This window comes from Lepidochelys olivacea (assembly GCF_965140295.1).
Source record: "Lepidochelys olivacea isolate rLepOli2 genome assembly, chromosome: 3".
Taxonomy (NCBI): Eukaryota; Metazoa; Chordata; order Testudines; family Cheloniidae; genus Lepidochelys; species Lepidochelys olivacea.
In genome coordinates this window covers 29,667,288-29,680,398 of record NC_140413.1, presented here as the reverse complement: position 1 = coordinate 29,680,398, position 13,111 = coordinate 29,667,288, and the positions used below count along the sequence as shown (strand labels likewise).

Below are 13,111 nucleotides of genomic sequence, written 5' to 3'. Positions count from 1 at the left end.
TCTGATGATTCCCTGGTCACAGTGGAAGTTGGATCCAGCCACAGCTGTGACTGTATCAGTATCAGTCTATCAGTGTATCAGTACAGGGTCTGATCTGGATGTCGAAGGGATGTCTGCCTTTCAGTTTACACATTGGAACCAATATCAGAACTTAAGTATCTGTGCTCCTTTGCACCACTTCCTCCTGCTGAGGTGGTTTACTTGGGTCTAAATCTTCAGACCCATGCACAAAGACTCTCCCAACTTTGAAGAATGCAGACAGGGAGGGATCTCTTGTCTTCAGGGAAGCTTTGGAAAAAGATTTGTTTCTATGCTTGTGAAAAGCCCCTTGTTCTCATGAGAAGCCTTCTTCTTAGGCTTGGAAATCTTAGCTTTGACTCCTGAGCTTGTGCTCAGAGGAGCACTCCCTGTTGACTGAGGCCAGTGTACTGGGGTGGGGGTGGGGCAAAGAGGGAGGCATGGTGTGTGTCTCCATGGCCCAGATCTGATCGGGGTCTCATGGTCTTCTCCATCAGATATTTTCTAAACCTTAGCTCTCAACTTTCATGAGTTCTGAGAAGGAAGGAGAGGCCAATACTGTACTTAGATGAGATGTGAATCCCACCTAGGCACTAAAGCCAACGTTGGTGTTCGTCACTCACTGAAAAGGAGTGGCAGCAGAAAATGCAATTCTTGAACCCTGGGACACTGGACATAATCCTAAGTTCCCTGGGAGGATTTCCAGGAGGCAGGTAAAAATAACTAACTACACTAGTAGTTAACGCTAAAAGAATAAAATACCAAAACTATTCACAATATGTTTACAGATTGAAGGAGTCAAGGGAAGAAGCTGGACACAGAAGATTCTGCCTTAGGCCATGCAGTGGTAAGAAGGAACTAGAGAGGTGCCAGTCTGTGCTGCCCCTTATGCCCTCTGTTCAGAACACGAAAAGAACTGCGCATGTGCAGACCAATGGACACAGTTTACTAAAAATCTCCAGACTCAGGTGCATGGTGCACATGTGTACCCACATTTGGAATATACATAGGGACCATTCATTTGAAGAAATACTAATGGGTCTCACAATGTAATTATAAATGGAGAATCATCATCGAGCAGGCGTGTTTCTAGTAGAGTCCCACAAGAATCTCCTTCTTGGCCCTATGCCATTTAACATTTTATCAGTGATCTGGAAAAACAAAATCCTCACTGATGAAGTTTGCAGATAACACAAAAATTGAAGAAGTGGTAAATAATAAAGAGGAGAGATCACTGATACACAGCAATCTGGATCACTTGGTAAACTGGGTACATGCAAACAATATGAGTTTTAATATGCCTAAATATAAATGTATACATCTAGGAACAAAGAACGTAGGCTACACTTACAAGCTAGGGGGACTATATCCTGGGAAGCAGATTCTGAAAAAGATTTTGGGGTGGAAGATAGTCAGCTGAACATGAGCTCCCAGTACAATACCACAGCCAAAATGGTTTAATGAAATTCTTAGATGCATAAACAGGGGAATCTAGAGTAGGCATAGAGAGGTTATTTTACTTCTGTAATTGGCACTGTTGCAACTGTTGTTGGACCATTGTGTCCAGTTCTGCTGTCCTCAATTCAGACAGAGGTTGATAAACTGAAGATGGTTCAGAGAAGAGTCACGAGAACATGTAAACAATTAGAAAACATATGTTATGGTGACAGACTCAAGGAGTTCAATCTATTTAGCTTAACAAAGAGAAGGTTAAGGGGTGATCTGATCAGTCTATAAGTACGTACAGGGGGAACAAATATTTAACAATGGGCTCTTCAATGTAGCAGAGAAAACATGATTCAATGTTTGGAAGTTGAAGCTAGACAAATTCAGATTGGAAATCATGCTCAACTAATTATTTTGGGGAAGTTCTATTGCCCTGTGTTACCCAGGAGGTCAGAGTAGATCATCACAATGGTCCCTTCTGGCCTATAAATCTATGAACAGTCTTCAAATATATTAAGGCTGTTATAAAGAGAATGGTGATCAATTGTTCTCTATGTCCACTGAAGATAGGACAAAGAGTAATCAGCTTAATCTAAAGCAAGGGAGATTTAGGTTAGATATTAGGAGAAAATTTCTAATTATAAGGATAGTTAAGCACTGGAATATGCTTCTGTGGGAGGTTGTGGAATTTCTGTCATTGGAGGTTTTTAAGAAGAGGTTAGACCAACAACTGTCAGGGATGGTCTAGGCATACTTGATTCCTGCCTCAGCACAGAGGGTTGCACTAGATGACCTCTTGAGGTCCATTTCATAGCTCTATGATTCCATAAGCCATTAGTGACTTTCTGGCATCTGTGTTCTACCATCACTATGCTGCTTAGCAGGGTCTTTTATTCTGAAAAGCACATTTGTTGAAAACACCTCTCTGTTACCTACGTTGGCTATCAATTGATGAAAAAAAGGATGGAGAGTCCTGCTGTTTATCAGAAGTTTATCAGAAACTTTTCTTTGTTACCACAGAGAACTCTGAGAGCTTGGCTGAGTTCTGTGCTCTTTCAGTCAGAAGCATCTTTTATATTTACATCAGCCCTTGTGTTCTGGAGAGGGACAATAAAAGAAAGTACAGTCCCTATTGAAGAGTATGTTCTCTTGTTCTCTGGAAGGAACATTTCTGAAGTGTCAAGACTCCAAGTTTTTCAGCAATTAGACGCTAGAGTGAAAAGACCATCCCTTTAAGTGGGACTCCTTTCTCAGGGCACTGAAGATGCAGGAGACTGGCTCTTGCAGTGCTATATCTGGGGGAGAGGGAACTGTGGTGGGAAACAGCTTGACAGCTCCATTTATTCTGCACTAAGAGTGATATAAAGGCTAAGGAATATAGAAATTTGTCCATGCAACTATCCAATGGATTAGCTGACACAGCGGGTGGGAAATGGACCAACTAGCACCTTTGAATCCTAAAGATTCATTGCCTCCAAACTGTGGCAAAACTTTAGGGTGGTTGGGGGTGGGTGGGTAAGTAAATAGTACTCTTGCCTGGAAACACAGACTGAAAAGTAAGCTAAAGAGAAATATCTTCTGTGTCCTGTATGAAGTTAGGTAAGATTGACACAGAGTTCTGAGGACAGGAATAGTCCTGATGTCAATTTTTCCTCACATGTAGATGGACAATAGAGAAGGTAGAAGTAGCCTATTTACTTAAACACTGGGTGAGCTTTAACAGGAATACCTGACACTTAGACTTTACATGTTCAAAGGGCTCTTGTAATAGTATGTACACATTACTTGCAAACACACACACAAAGAACACATTATTAAGGTCGCAACGTCAAGCACCCAAAAGTTAGGCAATTCCGGAATTAAGGTTGCCTAAATTCAGCCCTCTTGTGAATATGCATTATTATAGGGACTTGAATTACACGAATACATGCTCTTTCTTCCACAGAACTCCTGCCTCATTCAGTGCACAGACAATGAATCAGTGTTGTGTAATGAATAAGGTTGTTGTCTGTCAGACACTTACTTCATTTTTTGCAGAAATTGGAATGTGTGTGGTGAATGAGGCAGATGACTGCAAGAAGAGAAAGGATGGTTTCATGGTGAAGGCAGCTGAACACTGCCCTGGGGAAAATGGATTCTATCCTTGCCTCTGCCACAATGTTCCTACGGGTATATCTATACTACCCGCCGGATTGGCAGGCAGTAATCGATCCAGCGGGGCTCGATTTATCGCATCTAGTCTAGATGCGATAAATCGACCCCCGAGCGCTCTCCCATCGTGTCCTGTACTCCACCGCCGCAAGAGGCGCAGGCAGAGTCGACGGGGGAGCGGCAGCAGTCGACTCACTGCAGAGAAGGCACCACGGTGAGTAGGTCTAAGTACGTCAACTTCAGCTACATTATTCACTAGTGTAGACGAGGCCTATGTGATGGCGGGCAAGTCACTTATACCAAACTTTTCACAGATGATCATTAATTGCGTGTTCCTCATTTTCTAGCTCCCCAACCTGAAACCTTGAGGTATGGTTTGAAGAAGTGCTGACATTGCAACTTTTAAAGTAAGTGTGTCCGTGTGTGTACTGTCCTAGATTTTTCAAAGAAGCGAACTAAAAATATAGAAATTCTATCTGGTGGAATCATATTGACACCCACAAGGGTAATTACCAGAGTTGGAACCTTTAGATCCACTGCACAGATCTCTACCACTTGACCTAACAGACTAACTGATAAGAGTAGTACGTAGTCATCCTCTAGAACTAGAGTACAGGGGGGAGAGAGACTTTTGCCAGTGGGTCTTCACAGATATTTGTAGGCAGCACAGGGATAGTGAGATTCTGAAATCTTGGATTCCATTCCAAGCTCTGCAGAAGAGTGGCTCTAGTGGTCACAGACCCTTCTGCCCCAGTTCCTACTAGCCTCTCTTTGCCCCAGTCTCCTCGCCTTGCCAGTCCCAGTCTCCCCTCCTACTATGCACTGGCATCCCTGTCCCTACCTCTGTTTCCATCCTGGCTCCCAGTGTCTTTCTCTAGCCAGTCCCAGTCTTTCCCACCAGGCTGCCAGTTCGATTTCAGCCCCAGCTATCCCCCACCCTCTTCTTCCCACATAGCTCCTTGCCCTCAGTCTACTCCTTCTACTGCCCCACCTCTCCTCTGAGGTCTGGCTTTTGTCCCCTCTGTATTCAAGTCAGGCTGCTCCTCCTCTACGCTGCCTAGTTTCTGGGTGCCTCCACTGAAGCAATGAGAACACAGAAGAACCACACGGCCTATAGGAGCACCTGCAGGGAAAAAAATCTTACTTAGCATCTGCAGCCCTGAGATGCAGCATGTTCAGTGCACACAGAATCTTCAGACAATTTAGGTGCCAACCGCTAACAAGTCTTTACTGAGCATGTGTGAACTAAGAATTTTCAAAGGTTTGTAAATTTGCCAAATTTGGGTTCCCCCCCGGACAGTAAAAAGCACATTCCGGATACAAAGGCAACCAGCATTGACAGATTTAAATTCCCTGCTCCAAAGCATGGAGGCACTATTACTTCTTAATGAAATACCTGTAAGAACTTTTTAACGTGAGCAAAACAACATATTTTCCCCTAATCTCACGCTCTGAAACAGATGAACTATTTTTGCTGCAATGTTTCCAAGACATTTGGCAGAAGAAATTTCAGCCCAAATGGTTAAAGTTTCACAAAAAGTTATAATCAACTGAAAACAGGATCCTATAATGTGAAGCAAAAAGCACCCTTACACATAGGTGACTGCTACCAGTTCTGCCTATAATATATAACACATACAGTAGATTTAATTCAGAGATAGGCTCATTTAAATAAGGAAATGAAACATGCTTCCTCACACAGCTTTCTTAATATTTTGTATACTGAAATTCACAAACGATGACAGGATGGTCTTGCATTTCATTAGTCACAGTATAAATACAAAAGGAATCAAAACAAAAAAAGATATCTTTGTGAATTGCCCATAACACTTATGTAATGTAATGTAATGTAATGTAATGTATCACAGTGGGAAACTGTTTAAAGTTATTCTTTAATAGCAACTTTTGCGTTACCTTGGTTTGTTTGGAGGAAGCTGTCGGCTTGGCCGTCTCATAGACTGATTTGGCTGTACCTTCATGGAAGTTCTAGGAGAAGATCGAGCAAAGGGGTCAGGTGCTGGAGGCTTTTTTGGAATTTTTTTCACCAATCGGCTCACCCATTTCTGTTGTTCCTCTGTAGAATTAGCTAACAATAGTAGATTCTTTGCAGTTGAAATATCATAATATACTGTAAGAAAAATTTTAAAACAAAATCTCATTATTACATTTTTTACATGAGCTCACCTTAAAGACTAATGGCCAGATCTTTGAGTTCTCATAAATTGCACAGAGTGGAAGTCAAGTGGTGCTATACAAACCCAGTATAAAGCTGTCACTTGGGCTGTTATGATCACAATGCTACTTTGGGTATATAGATTATGCCACAGCACCTTTAACCTTCCCGCCAAAGGAGCCTTTCCAATCTATCCACAGTCTGCACCCTCTTCTGATTTCTTCCATTTGGAGGATAAGGGGATGATTATTCTCCATGTTACTAAGGAAGCAGGTATACAGGGAAACAAACATATGCTGTTACAGCCATCTCATATGCCCATAAGAGATACTGAGCACAGAGAACTGTGGAACTCAGTCCAGAGGGAGCAACTTTTCTGAGTGTCATAATCCTTATTGCCACATACACCGACATCGCTGTCCTATACCAAAATACGACACAATCCACTGTGTAAGTAGCCTTTTTGGGTAGCCCTTCCCTTGCGATGTTGACAGCACTGAAAGTATGTGGCATACATGCCCCTGTGCTGGCTGAATGTCACTATACTGCAGTGAGCTGATCTTCCCTAACGGAATCCTGATATGCACCCAAGGATCTGTCACTCCAGCAATTACTACCTTGAGCTTATCTGAGATCCCATCATTATGAGAAACCTGTATCTGAATTATTACCTTTAGTTAATTGGCAACCAGGCATTTATTCAATTATTCACTACTTACCTTTGCAAGGTGCTATAATCTCTTCCTTTTTATCCATGTGATCTTTGTGACATTTGATATGGCAGCGGCGACACTCTAGAGCAGGAGGAGGTTTAAACATGTGCCACAGTGGCTTCATACAAGCCTCACAGTTGGTTGGAAAATGATACAGAGTGGGTATAAACTCATGTCCCTTGTGGCAAATGTAATTTGATTTCTCCCCCATAGGCTCCACAGGAAATTCTGGTTCCTTCTTGCTTTCTCCTTCATTAGCATAAAGAATCTAGAGTTAAAGCAAAATAACCAGAACATTCATACACAATGGGTGTAGGTAAAGGGCAATTATTTAGTTAGCAAAAATTCAGAAATACAAATTAGAGTAGGTTAGAATAGATTTTCTGACAATTTATATGATCTACTTTTCTCACTTGTACTTGTGCCTTCTTTAATAAAAAAGTTAAAATATTTTTGAAGCATCTTGTATTTATTTTCATAAGGAATTTTATCAGTTTGTTTTTCTAAAAAACACTAATTTATAACTACATACCTGGAATATCCTGGGAATCTCTTTGGAATCTGCTCTGTACACATCGGTCTGTGTGACTGGCCGGACATGGAACAATTTGCTGTAGAAGCAGATTTCAAAGAAATAAAATAAAACAAAAAAATACATTTGATATTAGAGTGTTATCTAATTATTAAATGCACTGATTTAAAATATACAATTATGGAATTGTATTGTACCTTAGCTAATAAGGTACATCAGTGTGATGTAAAGTCTGCCAGCAAACAAAATTCTAAATCCACTTTATTCAACTCCTATTCCCAACTCTGCATATCAATCTCCAGCCCTTAAACCACATAGCCACAAGAGCCAAATTAAATCTGAGTATCTGCATTCTGCACTTGTTAAGCAGAATGTTAGGAACCATTAAGAAAGGATTAGATAATAAGACTGAAAATGTCATATCGCCTCTGTATAAATCGACGGTACACCCACACCTAGAATATTGCCCAGTTCTGGTCACCTGGTCTCAAAAAGGATACATTAGAATGGGAAAAGATACTGAGAAGGGCAACAAAAATGATTAGGGGTATGGAACAGTTTCCATATGAGGAGAGATTAAAAACACTGGGACTTTTCAACTTGGAAAAGAGGCGATATGATAGAGGTCTATAAAATCTTGACTGGCATGGAGAAAGAGAATAAGGAAGCGTTATTTACTCCTTCACATTACACAAGAACCAGGGGTCATGCAATGAAACTAATAGGCAGCAGGTTTAAAACAAACAAAAGGAGTATTTCTTCACATAATGCATCCTGTGGAACTCGTTGCCAGCGGATGCGGTGAAGGCCAAAACTATAACAGAGTTCAAAAAAGAAATAGGTAAGTTTATGGAAGATAGGTCCATTAATGGCTATTAGCCAAGATGACCAAGGATGCAACCCTATGCTCGAGTGTTGCTTGCTTCTGTTTGCCAGAAGCTGGGAATGGACAACAGGGGATGGATCAATCACTGATTACCTGTTCTATTCATTCCTTATGAAGCATCTGGCATTGGCCACTGTTGGAAGATAGGATACTGGGCTAGATGGACCATTGGTCTGACCCAGTATGGCCATTCTTATGTTTATGTACTGCACTTGTAACCCACAGCCGAGTGTGTGACACAGTTTCCCCACTCTGTGACAATCTGAGAGGATCTGAGTTGTTACAGCCCCCAGCTATAAAGTTTTGGCTCTTTAGTTCAAGCTATAGCTCCTCAAGCTCCTAGTTCTGGAGGTCTCTAGATCAGTGCCCAGTGTGTCAGCCAAGAGGGCAATCAGACACACACTGACTGACCTCAAACTGTAGTTTAAATAACATATGACAACAGAGTCATTATCAGCTCTCAAAAATATTTTCTGAAGTTGTTTTCTTTTCAAGGTCATCTGCTAATGTTCACCTGAAAGTTAACAAAGTAACGTATACCACAATCTCCTGTAATAATACTTACTCAATATCTAACACCATGTAGGGGTTAGAATGTTCTTTATCTTGTTCACTATCATAGAACAGAATCTTCTTACTGCTTACAATTACATACTGTTAAAAAAGACACAAAGGTATTAACATAGTTTTTGAAATACAGGCTTTATCTCAAGTATTTATTTCTGTCAAGTCAAATACTTTCATAACATTCTTTCATAATTTTATTATTAAATAGTCAATAATAGCATGGTAGTTTGGGTCCACAATTTGAGCACAAAGTAAGTCATACTTTATATCACAATGACATAAAATTATGATAATTTGGTAACAAACGACCTTTATATTTGTAAACATCTATTTTAAAAAAGGTTAAAGAATGGAACCCAATAGAACTGCTAACAGGATACAAAGCTTTTGGTTTCTATGTTACTAGTTTAATTTTGACTCAGATTGGTCCTGTTCACAGTGAACACGCATCCGTCCCCTTCACAAAAATCACCACAGTTAGCACATTTGTTGGTAGTCTCAATAAAGGAGCCAAAGACTGAGTAGATAAGAGAAAACCTCCCACCCTAAAAGTTGTCCAGAATAGGCAGGTTGGTAGACTAGAGGGAGAGAGCTGACACCACCATCACCTATGCTGTAACTGTTCTGTGTTTAAAAAAAAGACATCAGGGAAGCTTGAGATACACCACAGGCTGAAACACCACCAGTTCAGGAAAGACATCCAGTTCTTTATCTCCTACCTATCCTAGTGTGTTGTTGGGTTCAGCACCTAGATGATGAGCAGTTGACTAAAGCTGAACCAAGGCAAAATTGAGGTGATGCTGGTAGGAAGAAGGAAACACCTGAACTCACCTCTTCCTCCCTTATCAAGGGCATCTGCCCTTGGATTATGCCAGTTCACAGACTTAGGATCCTGTTTGGACTCCTCACTGCTAGATAACCAAACAGTAAGCGGCAGGTGCGTAAAAAATGTCTACTCCCATCTGTACCCTAACCTAACAGACTCAGACCTGTCAATGGTGATCTGTGCATGTACTCTCTTCAAGACTGATTAGAGAACTGATTATGTAGGAAAGAAGTCACATCTTTAAAAAGCTGCAACTGATACAAAATCTAGCAAATCTGTTAAGTAGAGGTCAATGATTTATATTTCTCACCTTTTTCACCCATCCAAATTTCTTAGTGTTATTTCGGACAGGTAGTGATAGCCAACCCTCTAATCTTGATTCTGCAAATAAATATTAAAGTAAGTATTTAAACAACACACATCCGAGGCCACCATGCATATGAAATAGCCTTTATTTAGAAAGAATAAGGCAGACATACAAATACCACAATCTGATAAGCAAAATGCCTTGCAACATTTATCACAGCAGATTTTTCAGGGTCAAAAAGCTGTATTGCACAGCCAATACTAGCAAATAATGCCACTCAAAAACTAGTCATTCAGACTAAGAAAAAAGACCCAATGTCTAACTATAAAATTATGCTATCACACATACATTCTCTTTAGTAAAAATAAGACAAAGACATTTATGATTTTAAATGCCTATAATTATTTAACTATCAGCCTCCAGCCACTAAAATTGCTTGTGTGAAGACATTAGTACAGAATACACAACATTCAGTTTTAGGGAAAAAAACACCTTCTAAATATGAATACACATAAGCAAATACATATTTTAAAGCCTGTATATTAAAGTTTATATTTAATGCATACTACATTTATTTATTTATTATACAAGATCAATACATTTCCTCAAATATTAATTTACTGTGGGAGTTGCGGTGGGTTATAAATAAAATTAACTATTTTCCTGAGTAACAGCAATAGCTAAATCACAAGAGTTTTGGCATTATAATTAGAACTCCTTGCTCTACAACCTTTTCCTCAGAACCTGTGTAAATCACCACAGCTTTCTCACCAGTAACAAGAAGTCACCTTTGGCTAACCTTTTTGCCTTTACTGCATTCAGTAAACGCTCACTGAACCACTTAATAAGAAATAGCTTTTGCTGCTAGTTTCACACACTAGGAATATTTTATACCCCCTTTTCTCTGAAGATTTCAAAGTGGCTTCACATACCTTAAGCCTCAACATCTCAACTGTAATTTAATATTTGTTTTGTGGTAGAAGCCAAAGACCAATCAGGATCATGCTCTCACTGTGCTAGGTACTGTATCTACACACAAGATCTCCACGCTCCCGCTTACAAACTACTTGAAGATAAGAATTTACCTCATTTGTGAGGCAAGTAGTATTAGGCAGAACTGCTTACCCATAATAATTGCTTTTTGATTATCTATATCAGAAGAGATCATCATACTCATAGATCTCTGCCGCTGCACAAAAACGCTACATTCAAAGTTCTAACACACTTGATTTTAACAAGAGCATCTTGTTCCAGCAGCCTGTGCGTGGAATGTAACACCCCCTGGCCCTGTCACCACCAGTCCCTTTTAAGCACGTAGTGAAACATTCCTGTGTGTACAAATGGGAATTGAATACAAAGAGATAAACTTTGCAGAACCCTCAACATTGTAGAGAGAAAGGTAGGAGAGAGGTTATCTAGTAGGACGTATACACTATCTTCAGAGTATATTTGTTTGTTTGCAGGTACCCTTAATGAGGATGCACATTTTAATACACACACCAAGTACATGGGCAGCACTGCACATAGATTGTAATGAAACAATTTAAATCTTCATCACAGCATCACATGTGGCTCTTCAGGGTCCAACATATGACTTTTAATGGTCTCAGTGGGTTTGCCTGGAGCTACTCTCACTCTGCCTGATATCAGGCAGAGCAAGAAGAATGCTAATCAAAAGAATGCTCCCCAGTGTGAAAAGAATGTATTCACTAAGAAGAAATATTCACATACTACTCTCCAACCTCTAAGAATTCAGCTTGAGGGGGGACAGAAAGTGAATCCTCCCATTTTACTGCTTCTGGGGGCTATTCTCTACTAAGAGAACAGAAAAAGTGACAGGCAATTGTCCCTTACCTGCTGTCAGTGCAGCTGCATAGTTTAAATACTCTTCATTTGATTTGCTGCTAAAACTGGCTCCACCACAGTAATGGTTAAATGCTCTCCCTCCATAACTTTTCCCACATACAGGGATAAGAGAAAAACCGCTGACGAAAAATATTCAGCCACCTCCAGGAAAAGGAATTGGGAGGAGAAGCTGGGTCCCACGAAGAAATGCTCAAGGGGTTTAAAAAATCTCCATCAGCGGAGCTGCATACGCATTCACCTGCTTCTGTTGTTGTGTATCCCTATAGCATGTTTCCCAGTATCAGAAATATGAGAATCTAGTCTCTCTCCTCTTAAACTGCATCCTTAGTCTGGGGGCAGGTACAGGATGAGAATCTAGTTTCTCCTCAAACTGCATCCTTAGTCTGGGAGCAGAGACAAGACAGAAGAACATATTTCCTAGGAAATCCCCCTCATGGCAGCTTAGATTTGCCTGTATGCTCAATATTGAACCGTGGGGTTTTTTTAATCTCATCAGGGCAATGTCCCAGCCGTGCTTTATTATTGGAAAGGCAACAGATGTGATTCACTGAAGTCAGTATATAATTAAACATTTCTTAAAGACAGCCTAATTTGGCCTGAACTCTGAAAGCCCTACTGATCTAAGAAGGGTCCCAGGATAAAAGTATGGCGGTTATAACAGCAGCTAGAAAGAGAGACCAAAATCTAGTTTGTGTTTCTTTTATAAGGAGCACCAGAACATAAAGAATCTACTTTTTTCCCTACCTCTGTGTGCTGACAATATTCCAAACTTAAATTTATCCCTATGTTGAAAGTTAGTGCATGTTTCAGTTAATCCATAATCAAAGAAATCTTTAGTCAGATATTAGATGTCACTATGGTAAAAAATCCCCTCACTTTAGTACTAGGAGGGTTGATCCATAGAGTATGTGTATATTCACATATAATTAGTTCAAAATACATAATATATGTTTATAAAAAAGAGCTATCTTTCACCACAGCCTTAAATAATTATTTTCTTCTTGCTGCTGGAAAAGTAAATTTTGATAACTTGCTACTGCCTTTTATGCTGACAAGGATCCATAATGAACACACAAATCTTATGTATTAGGGACCAATTTTTCAAAAACAACCTCCAAGTTTTTGGCGTCTTAGTCAGGTAACATCCAACTTTACACAAAGAATTTGGGCAAGCCAAAATTGGATTTGCACAGGCAAGTAGTAGCTGTACTCACAAAAAAAAAGAGGAGTACTTGTGGCACCTTAGAGACTAACCAATTTATTTGAGCGTGAGCTTTCGTGAGCTACAGCTCACTTCATCGGATGCATAACCACAGTATGCATCCGATGAAGTGAGCTGTAGCTCACGAAAGCTCACACTCAAATAAATTGGTTAGTCTCTAAGGTGCCACAAGTACTCCTTTTCTTTTTGCGAATACAGACTAACACGGCTGTTACTCTGAAACCTGTACTCACAACGTGAACTGCTAGATATTCAACTGGAGTAGTTAACTGCTCAACCGGAACAAATAGGTAATGTTTTGGATACCCAAAAACTTTGAGGTGCATAAAGTTAGGCACAGACACTGGATAAAGACCACTTTGAACATAGGACAATAAAATCACCTTACAAAAGATTTCTACAAA

General features: G+C 40.1%; 1 protein-coding gene across 2 annotated transcripts in view; it reads right to left on the bottom strand.

The window, feature by feature from the left end:
• Positions 1–13,111, bottom strand: part of ROCK2 (Rho associated coiled-coil containing protein kinase 2) — a 163,645-nt gene that overhangs the window by 21,916 nt on the left and 128,618 nt on the right. For both annotated transcript variants that reach the window (XM_084622351.1, XM_084622352.1), the window contains 5 exons: positions 9,623–9,693; positions 8,485–8,573; positions 7,034–7,112; positions 6,508–6,769; positions 5,530–5,743 (listed from right to left, as the gene is read on the bottom strand). In XM_084622351.1, the coding sequence (XP_084478477.1) occupies positions 5,530–5,743; positions 6,508–6,769; positions 7,034–7,112; positions 8,485–8,573; positions 9,623–9,693 (715 nt within the window). The remainder of the gene's footprint in view (positions 1–5,529; positions 5,744–6,507; positions 6,770–7,033; positions 7,113–8,484; positions 8,574–9,622; positions 9,694–13,111) is intronic.